Raw genomic sequence first — 22,407 nt, forward strand, 5'->3', positions numbered from 1 at the left:
CCAATCCATTTTTATTGTCCAATACTGTACAACTGTCTTCCAATAATTGATGTGTAACAATCCATTTTCCTCATCTCAGGTCTTCTCACATCCTGACTAACACCCTTTCTTATAGTTACACTTGTCTTCTACTGGGCAAAAGATCCCCAGGAACATCTGAGCAAAGGCCATCACTGGTCAAGCCATAGCAAGCAATGACCCATAAAAGCCAGTAAGAGCAGGTCAGGGAACTCCCGCGACAGGATGCCAGCCAATCCCAGAAAGAGATTCAGTGGGAAGGAACTGGCCTCTGCCTGTTGGGATGAAATTTCCATAAAGTGCTAGAGCAGGGGTGTCAAACTCATTTGTTATGAGGGTCAGATCTGACATGTTGTTAGCCGCCCTGAGCCTGCCTAGGCGGGGAGGGCGGGATAGAAATAAATAAATAAATAAAATTTTATTATTATTATTATTATTATTATTATAAATGAGACTTTGTCGGGCTGGGCCATGTGTGTCATAAAATGCAATGTGGGGTTGCAGAGATATAAACACAAACACAATTAAAGATTTTTTTAAAACTTAAAATAAGACATGCTTAAAACATTAGCACTTGTTGCTCTTAATGGTGCTTTCTTTGTATCTCTCCAGGGAACTGGGCAAAGGAAGGTCTGGCTCTTTCCTTCCTTCCTCGGGGGACCAGGAGGGGAGGATCCTCAGCCAATAGAAGGAAGAGAGGCTTGGCTTAGTAGCTCTGCTGTGCGACTGAGCAAGCCTGGCAGAGCAAGCTGTGATGCAGAAGGAAGCAAGAGAGGGAGATGGAAGCAGATGACAGCCACTTGCTCAGGGGCCTCATAGGAGCCCTCTGGGGGCCTGATTTGGCCCCTCGGCTGCATGTTTGACACCCCTTTGCTAGAGGGCTCACCTGGGAAGTCACAGGAGGCTAGAACTAGCCATAGGAGAAAGCTCAGTGACAGTGCCACATAAATCCAGGAAGACAAGCAGCTAGCTCAAGGGCAGGTGGCATAGTAAGCAGGGTCAATATTTAGATGGGAAACCTTCAAGAAGACTCTGCAGAGGAAGGCAATGGCAAACCACCTCAGTTTCTCTTGCCCTGAAAGCCCCTTTTTGGGGTTGCCATAAGTCGGTTGTGGCTGGACAGCACCCACATACATAAGGAGCTATATGAGCAGAGTCCCTTTCCTTTCTTTAGGCTGGCTATTCCCCAAGGGTTAGGCTAATGCCAGTTAACTAACCTGGTCCCACTGGATTCCCACTTCTCACATCCACGTTGCCTCCGCTGTCTTCCCCCTCTGTGCTGCAGAATGACTATGCAACACACACTTAACTAGACAAGTCCTATCCAGTGTATGCGCAATACACCCAGCATGCAGGCAGCATGTTCCCACCCAGTGCTGCATTTCCTCTTGATCTAATGCTTTGCAAACAAAACAAAACAAAAATGTTTGCAATGATGAGCTGGGGAGAGGGGAGAGAGACACAGTGATTGACCAAGGTCAAGATAAAAAAAACTGAAAGCAGAGGGGGAAAGATTTTCTTGGGTCTGCGTCTGCCAGTCAGCCCCCATGTGACCAGCGGAGGCAACTGAACTGCTGACACTGAATACTGTTCCACATGGGTGGACATCTTTTGCAGGCCTCTGCCCTCGGCCTACCAAACGATATTGCTTCACACAGTCCTGTAATATCGAACTGTCCCTTTTTGCAGGCAGAGATGACCTTCGCCACTCGGCGGATGAGAGAGCGGGTTGAGAGTCAAGGGGGGACTTGAAAAGTCCATGGCATCATCATTCCCAACAGCCTTGGCAATTGCCCCTCGCACCTCCCAATGCCACATCTGACGCAGTCCTCTCTCCCTGCCGCTTTGTCTTGAAGTTACGGCTGCAAGAGCAATTTGAACTTAATGCCATAAAGGAAGAGAGGCACAGTCTTAAGCAGAGAAGCATGCAGCAAGAGCATATGCTCTTCGGGCACAAATCCTTCCTAGCAAAGAAAACACAAAGCAAAGACAGAAATATCCATAAAACACAGCTTATATAAAATAGAAAACCTTCCAGACACATGCTAACTGCCGAGGGGATTTTTTTTTTTTTGGTAATTCAAATTTTCTTCAAAACCTGCATTACGATTTGACAGCAATCTGTAGAAGAGGCAAGCAATCTGAAGTAAAACAAATTAGAAGAACCATTTGAAAACACACACGCATCTGCAAAAGTATTTCCTTTTAGGCACTGTCATTGAAACATACCAGAGAAAGCCAATCCCTGCAAGGAGACAGCAGCCTCCTTTGAAACAGCCCATGGAAAATGAGATACTTTAAAAAATAGATCTAACGTTTTATATCCTTCCTATTATCAAAGAAGTTTTTAGGAGTTCAAAGAATGCCTTATCAGCACCAATTTGATATTTTTTCATTCAGCACAAGGAATTAAACTTGTTCATCCTGAGTACGCCATTACGTGAGGGCACAGATGAACCATAAATCATCAAAGGCCAAGAGGTGAATTTAAATGAAAGCCTCATCCCTCAAGCTTCCATGTTTATTTTACTAAAGCAATTTTAAGGAGCGGGGTAAAGACTGGATGGATTCAAATCATGGGAACTGCCTTTTCGGAGAATAAGGAAATAAGAGGGGAACTGGAAAGAACAGAAGTACGTAACAGATAGATGTACTGGAAGACGAATCCAGGGTCACATTAGAAATGCTTTGCTGGCTCAAACTAGGGTCCATCTAGTCATCTGATTCCACCAGCAGCTGGACAGATGCCTAGGAGCTCAAAAGCAGCACACAATGGCCTCTCTTCTGTGTCTGGTATTATCAAAGGCATACTACTTATGCACATGGAGGTTCCATTTAGCTATCATGACTCGCAGCACTTGATAAGCCCAACCTCCATTAAACAGGCTAATCCCATTTTAAGGCATAGCAGCCATCTCCATATCCTGTGACAGCAGATTCTGGAAAACAACTCAGATAAGCATGGTGAAAGAGGGGGGGAAAGAAACATTCCTTGCCCAGCCTTTCGCCACACCATTTGTAATTTTAAATTATCCTCTCTCCCATTAGCTCACTTTTTGACTACTCTTTCAATAAGATAGTAGGCAGCTGACTCCTTAACAATATGAACAGGTGTGACTAGGTGGTGTTTTTGTGTAGTTTGGAATGTAAGCCTTTTGGACAGAGAAGCATTGGGGAAAATGACACAAAGCCAAACCACAAAGGATCTTTTCCCATATAAACCTTGGGACTTCCAAGATACTCCAAAAGCCACTGCCCAAACAGGAAGGACTCTAACCAGCATCCAATTAACTGCAAGAGAAAAAAAGGTTGACACATATGAACATATGTATCAGTTTTGACACCATGATGCATACACAGAATCCTACCCTAGAAGAGCACCCACTTTTTTAAAAAGGTAATAACTTTTTAAAATATCCCATCAAAAGAGATGTTAACCAATCAGAAAAATATTTTAAGTGGTCATCTAGCACCAATTGTTTTGCAAGCAAACGTAATATAATTATATTGTCACAAATGATGAGTAGCTGTTGTTAAGAGCATTGCTTCCTCCTAGTCACGGATGATCAGCTTGCATTTCTTCAGCAGGAAACTAATGATCAAGATGCCTTCCTTAATGTTTGTAGGGTATTTGAGGGGTGGGATCCCAGATTAGTTTTCTAAGAGGCTATAAAAAGAAAAGAAGGCAACTGCAGCAGATCCACTAAGAGACAGAAAATCCAGTGCATTCACTTAGGGCTGCCAGCTTCAGGTTGAGAAATACCTGGCGACTGGGGGGTGGAGCCTGAGGAGGGTGGGATTTGGGGAGGGGAGGGGCTTCAAAGGGTAATAATGCCATAGCGTCCACCTTCCAAAGGAGCCATTTTCTGCAAGCGAACTGATCTCTGTGTTGCCTGGAGATCAGCTGAAATCCCAGGAGATCTTCAGCCACCACCTGGAGATCAGCAACCCTAATTTAACTACAGTTGGCTGGAAGGGAGGGGAAGAGTTGCTTTTAAGGCAGGGGTGGCCAAACTTGCTTAATGTAAGAGCCATACAGAATAAATGTCAGATGCTTGAGAGCCGCAAGACATGAATGTTAGGTGTTTGAGAGCTGCAAGAGAGGAAGAAAAGTAAATAGGTGGGGGGGAAGGAGAGATGGAAAGAAAGCAACTTTAAATGCAATCTTCAAGCCGCTAGCTGGCTTGGCAAAGTGATTTATAGCGGTAAATGCCTTTTCCAAGCTGGCTGATGGGGCAGTGGAGGCTTGGAATGTGTGTGAACAGTGTCGGATAAAACCCTGTGGAGGCCCCTAGGCAGTCAAAATCTTGGGCGTCCCTTGCAAATTATCTCAGAGACAGAGTGCCTGCCCTGCCACCCACTGCAGCCTGTAAGCACCTTCTTAAAAGCCCCTTTTACTAAGCTGCAGGGGAGAGGCAAAGAGAGGTAAACTTGGCGATGATGCCAGCAGGAGCCGTACCAAGCAAGTTGGGCAGAGAACAGCTCAGTTGCTGTCTGTGTATGCGGGCTGGGAAGGCTGCAAGCAGGTGGGGAATGGGGGGGAAGTCACCCTAAAGGAGTGGGGGCCCATAGGCCAGTGCCTACTTGGCCTAATGGTTAATCCAGCCCTGTGTGTGAAAGAGCCACATGTGGCTCCCAAGCCACAGTTTGGCCACCCTTGTTTTAAGAAAACTGAAACAAGATTAGCCTTTACTGTTCCCCTGCTTTGCGGGGGGGAGGTTGCCTGCTTCCAAAGTACTTGGCTTGCATAAGTGAAAGCCAAGAGATGCTACAAAGATCTTTCAACACTTTCTCATCCACAGGAAACTAACCCCTGCAGCGCTTCCCCTGAACAATTCACCACTGGGGGAAGCAAAGAATGCACAGAATATATTACGAGGCGATGGCTGGCGTATAATTAATGCCTTGTACCAGCCGGAATGGAAGCAGTCTCTCAACTCATGTGTCTCACTGCCTAAAATCCAATTGACTTCCCTGCTTCCCTGACTCTCCCACCTCAGATCCCTGTCACTTTAAGAGTGCACCCCCTCCTTCAAAACCTACCCGGCTCCATCTCCATCTCCTTGTTAACTCCTTGCTCACTCCATTCCCACCCACCCCCCCAAAAAAATTCTCTCACCAAATAATCAAACACATGAGCTGGTTGCATTATCCTCTCTGCCACGCAACTGTTAAAAGGCAGAATGTAAAAGAAACAGCATATGTGATAATGGACCACTTAATAGAACACAGTTATGCCTGAAGTATCCATTCACAGATGAAAGCATTCTTGAAGTCAAAAGCAACAATGCACACTCCAGATCTAGGCAGGGAAATGGAGATTGCTCAGCTTTTTGTCACTGCAAAATATCAGCTCATTTTGGGTTTTTAAAAAGGAGGGAGGTTCTAATTCCTACTGTAAGCTTACTGTTGCTTTGAAATTATCACTGTTGCGGGCAAGGGCTTCTAAGAAACTGCCCCTGTGCACGCTGAAACTGCAGGCATTGAGCAGAGAGCCAACAAAGTATTACTTTTGGAGTTTTTAAAAAATGTGAAATTGAAAATATTTCTGCCTGTTCTCCAGAGTTCTGGACATATGGCAGGATTCAAGCATTAGGGACAAAAACAAAAAGAGTGAGATACGACAATTCCTTTCTACTAGTTGGGATGCTTAGCCACCAAGTATCTCTCAACTGCAGCAAGTCTTTCCTCACCAAAATAAGCCTGGGAAGAAAGGAGTCATAACTCCAGTCCACATGCTACAATTCTTCACAATGTCACCTCCAGGGCCAGCCTAGACTGTCTGGCACCCTAGGCAAGGTTAACTTCTGACGGCAACCCCCTCGCACTGATAGCATCACCAAGTCACATGGGGGTACCCAATCTGGTGCCCCCAGAAGGCTGGTGCCCTAGGCCTACTTTGCCTAGTGGCAGAGCCAGCCCTGATCACCACTAAAAGTAGGACCTGTCTGTCTGTATCTGTTTATGGACAATCATGAACAAGGGACAGGACTTTTTTTGTTGTGACTCCCTGTTTTCTGGAACTCCCTCCCCTTGACAGTTCAGCAAGCACAGTCTCCCATCTCTTTTTCATGAAAAGTCAAAAGTTAGCCTGTTTCACTGAATCTTCAGATATCAGATCTAGCCATTTTTCCTTACTGTTTGAAAAGAGAGGGGATTATACTTACTCTGATGGTGCTGAATGTGCTTTTTGCCTATTGGGATTTTTTATAATTTTTAAGACTAACTACTGATTTGTTTTTACCGTAAAATCACCTACGGGAGCTGTTACAGCTGAAAGACAGTCTATAAATATAGTTAATAAATGATCAAATAAACAAATCACCTTTGGGAATCGTTGGTTCTGCAAGAGAGGCTGGGGTTTGTCTGCACCAAACTACAATTCCCGGTATTATCAGGGGAGAAGCTATGGCAGTTACACCTACACGCCCTATGCAGGCCCTGGATAAACCCATCCTTGCCCAAGGAAAAGTGGCTCCTTGTTTTGCTGGCGCTCTGCAGCCACCCCCTCCTTACAGCCCTTCGAAGAAAAGTGTAGTTTTGCCCAATGAAATATTTATGATTAGCGCCTTCCCACTGTGATCCATAAATGCAAAAGAGACCTGAAGGGTTATTGTTTATTAAATGTTAAAGAAGAAATTAAGAGGCCTAAATTACAGGACATGAACAGTCATGCAATCAAAAGGGCAAGGCATTATGTCACTCCCCACCCCCCATTTTCAAGGATTGCCTGAACCCAGCCCCTATGCCCAGCGATTAACCTACTCGAGTTAATTAAAACGGTGCCAATCTCAGGGGTAACTAAATTACCTCTTGGTCCCCAAAGGCTGCCTAGAACCAAAGGTTACATTTCCCATCACTCAGGCAACTACTCCCCCTGCATCAGACAATGAGTCGAAGATTATCTGCCAATGCAAACCGCTGCTGTAGCAGGTCCTTCTGCAGAGCTCAGCGGATCTTCACAGGGGAAAGAAGCAGCCGCCTCTTTGCTGGTTGCAGCAGGAGCCCCCCACCAACCACAGAGCAAGCGGCAAAGAAGTTTGCACCAGCAGAAGTTTGATCAACTTAATACAGATTCCACAGCTCAAGGGCAACATTTGCAAAACACAGTGCTGCGGAAGGAGCACAACAGCAAGCCGCTGGGAGAGGAGAGAATGTCTTGCCTTGGATGGGAAAGCGAGTGCGGCTCCGTGCCCAACTCCAGCACGGTGCACGACACTCACATGGCCACAGCTGTCCAAATTCTGCCTGAAGCAGGAGCGCTGCAGTTTACAAATAAGAGCCCAGCTAGAGAGAGGGTGGCTCCAAGGTCACCAGCTCCCCAACTGGTTTGCAAGGGATGGATGCAGAGGGGAGGGTGGGAAGATGGAGAAAAAGCAGTCAGCTGATGGGGAGGACACTTTGCATGCTGCGGGGAAGGGGGGAGGGTCAAAAAAAGTTGTCATCACAGTAGAATAGTATCAGGGACAGTGGTGAACAATGGAAATGAGGGATGCCAAAGCCAATCAGGGATCCTAGTTACCTTCTGGGAGGAATGACAGATCCCAATGTCCCCCCCCCTCACCCCCCATCCTTGCCTTTCGAATCCAGCCCTTTCCACGGAATTTGCTATTGACTGCAAACTTTGCCATGTCAGGGAGCTGGTGAGTTTTTGAGCAGCACACAGTTTGTCTGGCCCTCACTGTCCCTGGGTCACACCTCCAGCCGGGAGTGCGCCCACAGCCCGATGCCCTGCCGCCTTGCTGTCGATTTGGGGAAAGATGGCACAGAAAACAAGCGCTTCTCCCAGCTTCCTTGTCAATGGGGCTTGGGGAGGGGACCATCCAGTCCCACAATACCCCCCCCAAAGCCACAATACCCCCCAAAAGAGCACCTCCTCATCCTCCCCACACCCACCCCAGACATTCGCTTGACTCGATCTACGCCTTGGGAAGCCACAGCAGAGCGACTCTTTCCACCACATCCCTTGCCGCGGGGTGTTTTCGGGGCAGGCAAAGACCAGGACTCTCAACTCACGCTCCAACCTTGTGCGGAACAGCAAGCGATGCCATTTCTTTTGAAGCGGGGCTGCCTAGAACTCGCCCCTGGAATCGCTTCCCAGAGCATCGAACGCAGCTCCGGGACATGTGCAGAGCGCCCTTCGCGAAGCCTAACCTGCCCCCCTCCACACGCGGGCTTCCAGCCTCCAGCATGTGTCCTGCCCCCTCCCCATCCCGGGATAACCTCGTGGCTCTCCCCCGAGGAAGCAGGTCCCGAGCCCGAACTTGCGGGGGGGGGGGCGGGGAGTGTGGAGGTGCGCTTACTTGCACGCTTCAGGCTGCCGGTCCTGCCCGCGCCGTCGAGCTCTCTGGCCAGCGGGGAGCCCCGCGCCGCAGACATGCCCTGGCCGGGCGCCTCCCCTGGGGCGGGCGCCTCTTGGCTGCCGGGACAGCGCAGCCGCCGGAGCGCCGCTGTGCAGACGGGAGGGAGGCGCGCGTGTGGGGCTCCGCGCCTCGCTCCTCCGGCGGTGCCAGGACTGCAGCGGGAAGAGGCGGCGGCGACTGGCGTGTCCTTCCCTCCCCGCCAACGACTTTCAATTCACCTGCAAGCGGCGGCGCGGGCTGGAGCGGCGGCGCAGCTCTCTGCTGATAGGCAGCCGCGCAGCGGCTCGGCCGGCGGGGGCGGGGCTCACCCGAGCCTCCCTCTGGCCCTGGGGGAGCGCGCCCTCAGCTCAGCCCGCCGCCGCCGCTGCGCAGCTCTTGCTCCTCGGGATTGCAGCAGGCATTGCGTCACCTCCCTCCCCGCCCCTGCCGCCGGCCGGCCGGGCCCTGGGGAGCCGCGCAGCTCCGGCCCGTGCGCCTTTACGCGGGAAGGACTCGCTCCCGGAAAGTGCGCAGCCCGGTCTCTTAGGAGTCGCCGCGGGAGGGCGGGGGGGGATTCTGTGCGGCGGCAAGTGTCTCAGGTGGGGGGTTGGACGCTGCCCCGTGGCAGGTTGGCCGTAGGGGGCAGTTCTGAACTCGGGCGGGGGGAGGGCGTGGGCCGCCGTGCCACCTCTCCAGAATCCCTCTTGCCCAACGATTTCCTTACCAACAGCGTGCCAGGCGCTGTAGAGAACCGAGGGGATGCCCAGGAAAAGGTTGGACAGGGGGAGTGCGATACAGAAACTGGCGATGGCGGAGTGGCGGCCCCTGGCCAGTGGGGGCTTAGCGCTTTACCACGTTTACTCCAACATTAAGAGCCACTGGAATAAACTCGTGGTCCTTCCACAATACAGCTTCGCAATGACACGAGTCCAGCCTGAAATGGATTTATTTTGAAAGACCACACTACTGCCCACTAGGGCTGCCAGGTTGCCCCGGCCACCAGCTGGGCAGTGAGGGAGGGTTGCCAGATCTAGGTTGGGAAACTCAAGACAGTGGCTTGGAGTTCCTTCAGCTTTCAAACATCTGACATTCATGTCTTGTGCCTCTCAGACATCTGACATTTACCTTTGTGGCCAGCCTTGCTCTATAGTTTGGAGATGAACTGTAATTCTGGGGAATCCTCAGGTCCCACTTGGAGGCTGGCATCCCCACTGTCCACCCTTTGAACTGGTATTCAGGATCTTCAATCTTTATAACTGTGATTGTCTTAATAAAACCTGGAATGGTCCATTATGGGTATTAACTAGCTCAGTAGTAACTAGTGTACAGTCTTTGTTGTTCCTGATTAATTTGAAGTTTGCATAATTGAATTTCACTGCAGACTTCCTGCATTTTATGACCCCTTGTTCACCCCTCCTCCATACACACACACCCCCAAGAAATCTATAGTGTTATTTTATCCATTCGCTGCAACTGAATACATGGGCTGTAGTCCACAAAAGCTTATGCTGGAATAAAAATTGGTTAGGTTTTTAAGGTACGATGCAATACTGCTATTCATTTTTGCATGCAGTGAAGAATATTTCTACCTAAATATACACAGATTATAGGCTGAACCTTTGATGGGGACTGAAATCGATTGACAGTGTAATGCTTTGTAGTGTTAGTCCTTTTTAAATCCACTGAAATCAGTGGGCTTAGACTGGAGTAACTGCTTAGTGCTGCCCTGTGAGTCTTTGTCCTCCCCCCATGTATGACCTTCAAGATTTCAAATCCTTGGCTGAAAGCGAAGAATGAAATTTTATTCAGGTATTCTAAAGTAATCTACCATTTAATGTCTTCAGATGTTACATAGTGGTTACAATGAATTCAAGCTCTTCTCACACTCCAGCAATGCTGACCACTTATGAATAGAAAATACTGCAAGTGGAGCAATGATATTTTCAGTTTGATGTATTAGTTAGTGTGATTTGGATTTGGAGTATCTTGTTGCCTCTTTATACATTATTACTTTGCATGATTCCTACACAGTATTAGTTTGCAGTCTCATATTCAAAATCTATTTTAACAACTCCTGTTGATTTCAGAGTGGCCAAGTTTGATCACAGGCAATTGCACCAATTTCAACAGCGTTGTGGTCAAGTTCCAAGCAAGCAGCTGCTCTATCCTAACACAGCTTTGTAGTCTTTGTCTGGTCTTTCTGCAAGGACAGCAAAATCTCAAAGCATCCAGTCCTAAGTTAGAAGAGGCCTTATAGAGCACCTGGTCTAACCCCCTGCTCAGTGCAGGAAATCCAAAACTAGGTAGTCACCCTGGAAAAATAGCTATCCAGTCTCTACTTGAACACCTCCAGGGAGAGCAAATCAACTTCTATCCTTGGGTTCCACTGATCTTATCATTGCGGATTTTTTTCATAATGTCAATGGAAGTCTACGCTCCTGAATAAACCCATTAATTCTAGACTTGCCCTCTGGAACAGCAGAGAACAAGACCTTGCTCTTTTCTGTGTGAGAGACCTTCAGGTGTTTGTGGAGATGGTGGAAAATGCCATCAAGTCGCAGGCTGTAGGGTTGTCAAGACAAGAGATGTTCAGAAGTAGTTTGCCATTGCCTAACTCTACAGAGCAACCCTGATATTCCTGGGTGGTCTCCCATCCAAATACTAACCAGGGCCAACCTGTCCCTGCTTAGTTTCCAAAATCTGACAAGATCAGGCAAGCCTGGGCCATCTAGGTCAGGGCTTGGGTGCTTGTAGAATATAATTATGTCCCCTCCTTAGTCTTCCCTTCTGCAGGTTAAACCCGTCCAGTGCACTCATCCACTCCTTGCAGAATTTGACTTTCAGACCCCTGACCATCTTGGTTGCCATCTTCTGAGCATGTCTACATCTTTCTTGAAGCATGTATGTTTGGCCGTGACAGGTGAACATCCTGTGAGGTCAATGATGTGACAGAACTGGCTTTTGTGCTAACACAAACATTATCATTCAGGGGGCAAACTTGTTAAAAGGCAAGAATTTATCCAACTTTAAACAGGTTGGACTTGGATCATAATTTATGACTAGTGACTGGGAACACTTGAGGCCTTTGGGGAGAAGTTGTATCAGATTGTGACCTTTATTTACTTATTAAATAATTGCACCACATTTTTTCTAGAGTGTCAACCCTAAGAATTCAACAATAATGTAATGAACCTGAATAAATATCAGCACTATAACCCTACCTATCTAAAGATCAACCAACAAATTCAAAAAGCCTATTTACGGTAGATAAAATAATTTTGAAGGACCTTCTAAAACCTTGAATTTTTGCTGAATGAGAGTAGATAAGAGTGTTCCACAATCCAATGGCCATCAAAGTCACTATATAAGGAAACTAAACGAAGTTGGGGAAGGGGACTGCGGTTTAGTGGAAGAGCATCATCTTGGCCTTCAGAAGATCCCAGGTTCAATCCACAGCATCTCCAGTTAATAGGATAGATCACATAGTAACTTGCATGAAAGGCCTTCAGCTAAGTCCCTGGAGAATTGCTGCAACTCAGAATAAACAATACTGACCTTACTAAACCAGTTTAGTATAAGGCAGTTTCATGTCTCCATATGTCCAGGCTTCCTATAATTTTTGATGGTTTTATTTATTTAAAATTCTCTTTAATGCAGCAAGCTGCTTTGGTTTTATTCAAAGAAATATTTGTGATTCAATAACCCATCGATGTTTTAAGAAGTGGATATGAATACACATTGCATATCTGTTTCAAGTACAGCTGTCAGTCAATTAAAGTACTCAGTCAATTATCTGGCACAGTTTTAGTTAATTAATCTCTTCTATTTGCATATAAATACATTCTACTTTTCTAGTGAAAAAATGACTTCAAAAAAAGAAGTTAGGTCTCCACAGACTAGTTTGGGGCCACTTCCGTTCTGTTTTAGTGGCATTATTTTGCTCTAGCTTCTCAACATTTGTCATAGTGTGGAATGCCTCCATTTTGAAACAGGCACACCAAGCAACACTGGTTAAATTCTTTTCCCTTGGCTTTACCAGAAGGCCAGATCACAGGCATAGCATGAAAAACAGACAATTTTTTTGAGATAATAAATTCACACAACCCACTAAGATGAAGGACAAATACCATTTTCTCAAATCAGATCGAATTTCAAACTCCAGTGAAATACATTCTAAGAACTCAAGATATCAGGACTTAATTTAATTTTTCGATTTAAACCCTGCCCTATCCCGCGAGTGGGCTCTGGTTGGCTTACAACATTAAACAACCTTACAAAAACATTAAACAAACCAGATCCAAACGAAATAATATCATAATTGCAGAATTAACAGAAACCACAATCTACACCATTGGCAACAAGTCACATTCACAAACTCAGTCCAAATTTGTAAATGTGGAACTGGTCAGCTTGAGTCTTTGGGACATGTTTTATTGGAGTGTGAAATCTGATTTGAGAGAAATGCTGTTTGTCCTCCCTTTGAATAGGTTATGTTCATTTATCATTGGGAAAAAAATGTTCAGTTTTTACTTGAGGATCAGTAAACTACCTTAGCAGGCACTAATATTAGCAGTGGTGATTGCTGGTGAGAGAGATGGATCTCAATCTGAACAAGACCTTGAGTCAAAAGAACAGTAAGATAAGAACCAAGCAACACCAAGATGAAACATAGAAATACTGTTGCCTCAGTTGAATGCAAATCTAGACAATCACCAGGTTGGCCAACTTGGGCTTGTTGTCTCTGCTTGGACAGCAGCATTCAAGCTTCTTTCTGAGCCCTTCCAGCACTCAACAGGAAGTCAATGAGTGTCCCCATCTTTCTTCCAATTCAAGAAAAGAGCAAGGGAACAGAGATGTCAGATTTCCAGAAATTGTGAGGCCATGGACAAAAACTTTCAGGAGAAAACATAATTGTGGGGGAAATTGAACTATATGCAATACTTACTCTCTTATCAAGCCTGAATTTGTTTGATTGTTTCAACAACATAAAATGCATTATTTATGACTTAGCATTTAAAATTGTACTGTTTGGCATTTTTACAAAATTTAAGAGTATGAATGCCTTAGTTTTCTAAAAACAAAACTACAAATACACTCAATACTAAAAAGAGCAACGTTAGCACTTGTATCTGAGTTTTTGCCTTCTGTGAGGATGGGGAGGGAGCTGAAAATACAAAATGCAAAGAAATTGTGCAACTTGTATAGAAACAGCCTCATATATTCATAATACGATTAGCAGCATATTTGCGTATCACGTTAAATGTAAACAGTGGAAACAATGCGCTCTTCAGTGGCATATTATCACCTTGTTAATTGTGGACAGAACTGGTGCTGTAAAGTGCCACCAAGTCACAGCCAATATATGGTGACCCCCGTCTCCCAACCAAGTACTAACAGGGCCAACCCTGCTTCATTTCCAAGAGGAGATTGAGCTAGCTTGGGCTGTTCAGGTCAGGGTGTGAACAAAACTAGTCATGTTTTAAAACAAACCTATCCTTGAATGACTAGCATTGCCTCCAGCAAGACACTGGTCATCAGCGACAAAGTCCTTCATGGCCTTGGACTCATGTCCCTGCAGCATCAGCTCTCCTAGAATGTCCACCTTGAGAGCTTTGCTTGTCTGAGCCATGCCTTCTGAGGGTGTCCCCCTACAAAAATGTGTAAGATTGGCAAAGGCCTGCACACCTACATTCTTTGTTGTGGCTCCTACCTGCCCATGGAAGGCCCCCTGCACCTCTACCATTTCACAGAATGTGCACAACAGAAATGTTCAGGAGGGTATTTGTTTTAATCAAAGTATAAGAGCTGTAGTGTAATGGATCAGCTCAGGAGAACTGTTTTTATTTGGAAATAAATGGTAGTTTATAACAGTGTGCTCTTTCTATATCTAAAAGGGAATCTCCTTGACTTTGCACTGAGCCTCATTGGAAGAGTTAGAGGGCTTGGAGATGCAAAAGATTGGCTCCAGCCAATGCCCAGTTATTTATAGCCAGGAATTTTAATCAAGTCCTGGACTTTTAATCAGTAAGTCAATTAATCAGTTAAAACTGCAGCTGTAGTTCCAAGACTTGCCCAGGTTAGGGTTCAGTTGCAAATGAAATCTAAGAGTGACTGTAATACTCCTGAGACATTGGTTTCAATGGGAACTCTGCACTTGATTTCAGCAACTGCTTGATGTTGTGCTACAAAATCCAAGTTTGAAACTCAATAAGAACATAAGAGAAGCCATGTTGGATCAGGCCAATGGCCCATCCAGTCCAACACTCTGTATCACACAGTGTTCAAAACCCAGATGCCATCAGGAGCTCTACCAGTGGGGACAGAACTCCAGAAGCCCCTCTATTGTTGCCCCCCCTAAGCATCAAGAATACAGAGCATCACTGCCCAAGACACAGGGCGTTTTCGCACTGACCTTCAAGTGGCGCGACCACCCTCTTCACACCGGAGGATCTGCCCGGATTTCGCACAAGAAGCGCCGGCGCACCCAAAAGAGCCGGCTACTTCCGTCGCGAAACCCGCGTTTGAGCGGGTTTCGCGACGGAAGTAGCCGGCTCTTTTGGGTGCGCCGGCGCTTCTTGTGCGAAATCCGGGCAGATCCTCCGGTGTGAAGAGGGTGGTCGCGCCACTTGAAGGTCAGTGCGAAAACGCCCATAGTGTTCCATCTATATACTTTGTGGCTAATAGCCACTGATGGACCTCTGCTTCATATGTTTATCAAGTCTCCTCTTGAAGATGTCTGTGCCTATAGCCGCCATCACTTCTTGCAGCAATGAATTCCATGTGTTAATCACTCTTTGGGTGAAGAAGTACTTCCTTTCATCTGTTCTAATCCTATTGCTCGTTAATTTAATTGAGTGCCCACAAGTTCTTGTATTGTGAGAAAGGGAGAAAAGTACTTCTTTCTCTATCTTCTCTATCCCGTGCATAACTTTGTAAACCTCTGTTATGTCACCCCTCAATCATCACTTCTCCAAATGAGTAAGAACCTGTGTAAGAACCAGTGTTCCCTCTAAACTGAGTTAATGTGAGCTAGCTCACAGATTTTTAGCTTCTGGCTCACACATTTTTGTCCTAGCTCCCAAAAAAATGGCCCCAGAGCAAACTAATTTATGCAGTAGCTCACAACTTTAATGCTAGTAGTTCACAAAGTAGAATGTCTGCTCACAAGACTCCACAGCTTAGAGGGAACACTGGTAACAACAGTTTCCAGTTGTAAGCCAAAATGCCCTCAAAACGAGGATGGGGAATTGTCAGGTGGGCACCTGGCTTAATAGGATCTTTATCTATGTATACAGGATTCCACGTCCAGAAATTAATACTTAAAAATATTAGGGACTCTAATTGAGTAAAAACAATTAAAATTTTATTTCAGAAAAACATAGGCTTACATACAAGATAAAATACTCATAAAATCATACATACAGTCCTAAGAAAAATAGAGAGAGAGAGACCACACATGGGTAGACAAACTGGGTGATAATTACCGATCGTAGTCTTCAAGGAAGGCTCCAATGGCGACGAAAGAGGACGGGGGAAATGGACCCAAAACTGGCCAAAAATCGGGGATGGATCTAGACAGCGGAACTGGGGTACTGTTAGATGCACACATGAGTGGAGTTGGGTCAGAGGTTAAATAGACTACCTTGGACCCTCAGGGGATGGGAGGTACAGACGAGGAAAAAGGGAGGCTTTACAGTGACCATAAGGGCTGGACTGCTGTAGTAACCAATAGCAAGTTAATTGGTGGCACCTAATTGGGTGCCCATAACTGACCAATGAACAAGCTTGGGCCCGGGTTACCTGTACAGGTAACCATGGGCCAAGGGGGAGGCTCCAGGATGACAGTTGGGGAGAAGAATGGGAGAAATTACTGGGTGGAGGTATGCTTAAAACTATCAAACTTATCTAAAAAGGTGACAATAGATGGCCAAATTGCTACCTAAGGTAACACCCGGTTTATACAAAGAACTTGGCTCTGGTTGAAGATGGTCTTCCTCTTCTTCAGTGTTCTTCTTGCCACCAGTCTTTGTCCTGGGTTCTGTTGGACAAAGGCTTGGGTGGTCCCGCAGGGTCCACACCTGGATAAGCTTGATGGCCTCATGGATGGGTGACCTCTGTTGTGTACGTGTGCCTCCCGCTTTGCTGAAATGGAGTCTTGGCACTGCTGGAAGATCGCTGGTATTAGCCTCCCAAAGTGGATTCTATGGTCAAGGCTGAAAACCGCATGGCCTGGATAGTTCCTAATGGCGCACTTTCTTCTGCTCCAAAGACAGAGATGGCGTTTGCCCGAAGCGACTGGAAACCATCCGTTCTCCTTGCTAGCGCTCCTCCAGGGACAGGGAGCGCTGCTTTAGCATTGTGGCTGTTAGTACTCATAAGACCTTTCCAGTCTGGTAGACAAACCCACGTCCTTCTGGCAGATGTGTGAGAGCTCTGTCTCCAGGCACTCTGGCAACCAGACGAGTGACTACGATTTTCTGGAAATTAGGGGCATTTCCTTACACAGTGTACTAATTGCAGAGACTCTGGCACAGAATTTTTAAAAGGATCAGTCTGTTTCCAGCCCTCCACCCCTCACCTTGCCCCCCACACCAGTAGTCGTTCTGCTGTCATGGGGGGGGGTGTTAATGCTGAGTATGCCTTTCCTTTAATCAGAACAATGACAAGCTGCCAATGGCATGTGTCAATTACAAGATGGGAGCTCTTTTTTTTCAGTGACATACAAAGTCACTTTGATTTCTCCCTCCCAAGTAAAATTTTGGTGGGCTTTAACTGACAGCTGATTTTTAGAAATGAAGACACAAAATTGCCCTGTGTCTTGCTTGTCATTCAACTCACTATGCAGATATGAGAAATTAGAACCTTATATGCCGTTTGAATAAAAATAAACCTACTATAAGTAGTAGTGAAATCAGGTGGGTGTCTTTGAGCGATATGTGCAAGGGAGACTCATGCAGGTGCCATGTGTCTTCATTCCGTGCTCCATATCTACTGCAGAGGCAGATGTCAAGCTGGAAAGCATTAGCACGTTAACATAGAGAGGTCTATGGTCATCATCAGGGCTTTTTTGGTAGAGAAAGCCCACCAGGAACTCATTTGCATATTAGGCCACACCCCCTAATGTCATCATTGTTTCATATGGGGCTTTTTTGTAGAAAAAGCCCAGCAGACCTCATTTGCATATTAGGTCACACCCCCTGACACCAAACTAGTCGGAAATGCATTCCTGTGCGTTCCTGCTCAAAAAAAGAGCCCTGGTCATCTAGAAAAACATATTAATCTTATTTACTCCACATATTGGTTGCATAAGGCCCTTGGGATTGACACCAAAGGCCTTTTTAACCTTTTTGTTATTAAGAAAAACCCTTCACCTTAAGAGATGTACCAGGAAAGCAGCATGTTATTGCCCAATCTCATTAAATCTCAGAAGCTAAGCAGACTCAGCACTTGGATGGGAGACCACCAAAGAAAACTGCAGAGGAAGGAAAATGGCAAAGCATCTCTGCTTCTCATTTGCCTTGAAAGCCCCTTGCTGAGATCTCCATAAGTCAGCTGCAACTTAACAGTACTTACATGTATAACAGATGCTTCAGGGCCTCGGATGCTTTCAGTGCTTCTAATGAAGCAAGTTCTGACTCATGGAAGCTCATGCTGAAATGTATGGTTTATTTAAAAAAATTGTTATATTTAATTTTGACCCTCAGGTGAGTCACCATATGGGGCAGCATAGGCTGGTGAAGAGGTCCATAAGCCCTTGCCTAATTTAGCCAAAGTGCCATGAAAGAAGATCCTCCGTGTCAACACTTTGATCTGCATCTCCTAAGGACTACTTCACATGTTACACCATAAGACATCTTAGGTGCATGTCTGCAAACATATACCAAGAGAAGAGGAGGAGATTGGATTTATACCCCACCTTTCACTACCCAAAGGACTCCCAGAGTGGTTTACAATCTCCTTCCCTTCCACCCATCTCCACAACAGACACTCTGTGAGGTAGGCGGGACTGAGAGAGTTCTAACAGAAACTGCTTTTGAGAGGAACAGCTCTGCAAGAACTTGTAACTGACTCAAGGTCACATCAGCAGATGCATGTGAAGGAGTGGAGAATCAAACCCGGTTCTCACAGATAACAGCCTGAGCACTCAACCACTACACCAAACTGGCTCTTGATATATCAAAAAGCAGAAGAAAAGAGCAAAAGAAAAAGGGAAAGAGCAATCCTAAGAATGTCTACTCAGAATCCTACTGAAGTCTATTCAATTGGGGTTTCCTCCCAGGAAAAGTGCTGTTAGGAAAGCACTGTGAATCAATGCAACAGCCACATTTTTGCAAACACCCACATCCCTTAGGAAATGCGACCCATAGCTTTGTGCTGAATGTCCTTGTGTTGGCAAACTTGGGTGTGCTTCTATATGTCGTATCTGATGACCCCCATGAAGTAGGAAGAGTGTCTGCATGAGAAATGCAAAAAAAAAAGAAGAGAGTAATATATCAGAAAGCAGAAGACATTTTAAAAGGCAATGAGTTGGATCCGAGCAGCTGTTCCACTGGTGAAAAAGGAGAGGAGACCCCTTTGATCACCCAAAAGACTATGCTGGGGATCATGGGACCTGCATGGACAAAATCTATGTGGGAAGCCGGTTGCAATAGGGGGAGTTTTGACAAGAATGAGTATAGAAAACTGGCTGGATCCAACCCAACATCAAAAGGGAGGGCAATAAAAATTTAGTGCATTTAACTGATCTTCAAAGGTCTTACCTGTTAAAACAGACACAAGTTACATTTCTTGGTAGTAAGACAGAGATGAGCTGTTTCTTGAAGCATAACTGTGAGACTGGGCCATGGCTCAGTAGGAGAGCATCTGCTTTGCATGCAGGAAGTGCCAGATTCACACTTTAACATCTCCAAATGAACCAGGATCAGATACCAGGGGATGTGAAAGACCTTTACCTGACAGCCATTGCCAATCAGAGTAGACAATACAGACTTTGATAAACCAATTACCTTACTGAAGCTGCTAATAAGACAGCTTCCTGGGTTTACTTTCCATTTCCCAAGACAAATTCCAAAATCATATTTTAATTGGAAAAAAAAAACCCCTTACTTTTCTGGGCCTTTTCAGGATGATAAAAACAACAAACAACAGTTATTATTATATAAGCCGTTTGCTATATAGATTTTCAGCCCAGGCCTATGCATGTTTACTCAGAAATAAATTTAATGTTCTTCGATGGAAGTGAGCATACACAGACTTGTGCACTTGGGCCTACAAATATCTGCCTCGCAGTGACATATGGGCACAAATATTGGTCTTGCAAAATGCAGGAAACAGATTTGGCACAAAGATCAGTCTTCACTTTAGGTGCTCAGATCAGATTTTATTGTGCAACAAATATTGAGCCGGGCACTCTGGAGATTCTGGTATGGTGGATGGTTTAGTCTATGGTTTATATTCTGCAAACACTGAGTAGTGACATTTTGAGTACAGCAGCTAACATCCTTTTTTACAACCTGCTTGTGGAGGGAGTACGTATCACTGCACAACCACAGTAATTATGGGTTAGGGTAGACATTGCTTCTAACTGACATTAAACCAGGACGGGCATAAGCATGGCTTGCTATGAAGCTCAGGTGCCTGTCTCAGTATTCCCTCCTTTCCCCTCCTTCCTAGGGTTGCCAGCCTCCAGGGGGGGCCTGGAGATTTCCTCCTTTTACCACTGATCTCCAGCTGGCAGAGATCAGCTTCCCTGGAGAAAATGGCTGCTTTAAAGGGTGCACTCTATGGCATTGTACCGTGATGAGGCTTCTCCTCTCCCCAAACCCCACCCTCTCCCAGATCCACCCCCAAAATCTCCAGGTATTTTCCAACACAGACCTGGCAACCCTATCAAGCACAGAGTTTTTCACCTTTAAACAGCACACCTTCCGCAGGGCCTGTAAAACAGCTCTCTTCCGGTTGGCATACAACTAATTGATACCGGGATGCCTGAATATTTAACCTTATGAACATCAGAATATCGAACACTGGAATAGTTGAAGAATTGATTTAAGGAAGAGGTAGCATAGTATATTGATGTGAGTTTTATGTATTTTAATGTATTTTATTGTATAATCATTAATGTATTTTAAACTGACTTATTGTTAGCATTTTGTATTGTAAGCTGCCCTGAGCCCGCCTTGGTAGGGTAGGGCGGGATATGAATCGAACAAATAAATAATAAATAAATAAATAAACACCTTTCATACATCACAGAGTTAGTTCCTAACCAAATTACCCAAGATGGGTATCCATGTGAGTCTGTCTGTAGCAGCTGAAAAGCACTAGTAGCATCTGAAGACATGAGCAGTGACTCATGAAAACGGCCCATTGGACTTACCGTGAGGGGTCCTTCTCCTCAGAGGTTCGGAGGACATCTCTGTGGGTTATTCCTACTATTCCTTCAGGGAGGCAGGAACACTTTTTTCAACTTCCTGTTGGCGCCTTCGGAATAACCCCGCCCTCAGTTGTGGGACTCCGAAAGCAGTGTCGTCTTCCCTCTAACTAGAAGGACTATAAACACAACTAACAACTCGTTTTAACATGTAAACTGTAAACTTGAACTCCGATAATACTGAAAGTAACACAGTACAAGGGAGATAGGCTATAGAAAGAAACCTAAGCGATGAAAATGAATCTGGGAGTGGCGAGATGTCCTCCGAACCTCTGAGGAGAAGGACCCCTCACGGTAAGTCCAATGGGCCGTTCTCCCTCAGAGGTTGTCGGACATCTCTGTGGGACCTACCAGAGCAGTCCCCTTTAATCGGGTGGGTCTTCATCGCTGACCTCCCCAGAACATGCAGTAATACCTTTCTCCCAAATGCTGCATCTGCTGATGCCATGGAATGGATCTTATAATGTCTTATGAACGTAGACGGAGAGGACCAAGTAGCAGCTCTACACACCTCTTCGACTGAAGCCCTATTCAGCAGTGCCGCGTTTGTGGAGGCACTCCTAAGAGAATGTGCAGTGATTCCTCCAGGTACCTGTAACCCTGATGCCCTATATGCTTCGCTGATACAGGCCTTCAGCACTGCACTGATGGATGAATTAGACATCTTGTCTCCCACTCTTGGAGGAGAGATGTTGATGAACATGGATTCAGTTTTTCTAATTGACTCAGATCTTAGAATGAAAATCTTCAAGGCCCTGCGCACATCTAACGTATGCCAGACTACCTCCTTTGGGTGTTTGGGTTCTGGACAAAAGGTGGGTAAGTAGATTTCTTGTGAGCGGTGGAACCTAGAAGCAGCCTTAGGAATGAAGGAGGGATCCGTGCGCAGAACCACCTTTTCTTTGTGGAACACGCAAAGACCCGCCTTCACTGATAAGGCCCCCAGTTCCGAGACTCGACGTGCAGACGTGATGGCTACTAAGAAGAGAGTTTTCATTCGCACCCATTTTAAGTCCACCTCTCGAAGGGGCTCAAATGGCTTCTTGGTAAGCGCTGATAAAACGGTATGGAGCCGCCAAGACGGAAAGCGATGGACTGTCGGAGGAGATTTCGATTTTGCCCCCTGCAAAAATAACTGGATGTGTGGATGTTGAGATAGCCTATACCCTCCAACGACCGGTAAGACAGTGGACAGGGCAGCTATCTGCCTTCTCAGCGTAGCTGGTTTTAACCTGGACTCCAGGCCCTCCTGTAAAAACGCTAGTATCTCCGCAATGGAAGGGGAAAGCGAAGGAACCTTTTTCCTACGACACCATCGGACAAAGGCCTTCCAGGTGGTGTTGTATATGCGAACTGTGGAGGGCCTTCTTGATGCTAGCATAGTGTCCGTCACCTCCGGAGAGTAACCTAGATTTCTGAATGTCTCCCGCTCAATCTCCACGCGGTCAGATGAAACCACCCCGGGTCGGGGTGCCACACCGGACCCTGATGAAGCATGTCGGGAGGAACTGGAAGTGACATTGGAAGGTCTATTGATAGCTCTGTCAACATTGAGAACCACGGACGCCGTGGCCAATAGGGAGCTACCATGATGATTTCCGCCTGTAGAGCTCT

At 45.9% G+C, this 22,407-nt stretch overlaps 1 protein-coding gene across 4 annotated transcripts in view; it reads right to left on the reverse strand.

The window, feature by feature from the left end:
* The window catches only part of KIAA1217 (KIAA1217 ortholog), a 570,030-nt gene extending 561,463 nt beyond the window's left edge, over positions 1–8,567 (reverse strand). For 2 of the 4 annotated variants that reach the window (XM_060248358.1, XM_060248356.1), the window contains exon 1: positions 8,322–8,567. In XM_060248358.1, coding sequence (XP_060104341.1) covers positions 8,322–8,397 — 76 coding nt within the window. In that variant the 5' untranslated portion in view covers positions 8,398–8,567. The remainder of the gene's footprint in view (positions 1–8,321) is intronic. The other 2 variants (XM_060248357.1, XM_060248367.1) reach the window with 2 other exon arrangements.
* Between the last annotated feature and the right edge of the window lie 13,840 nt (positions 8,568–22,407).

This window comes from Heteronotia binoei, chromosome 10, assembly GCF_032191835.1.
Source record: "Heteronotia binoei isolate CCM8104 ecotype False Entrance Well chromosome 10, APGP_CSIRO_Hbin_v1, whole genome shotgun sequence".
NCBI lineage: Eukaryota > Metazoa > Chordata > Lepidosauria > Squamata > Gekkonidae > Heteronotia > Heteronotia binoei.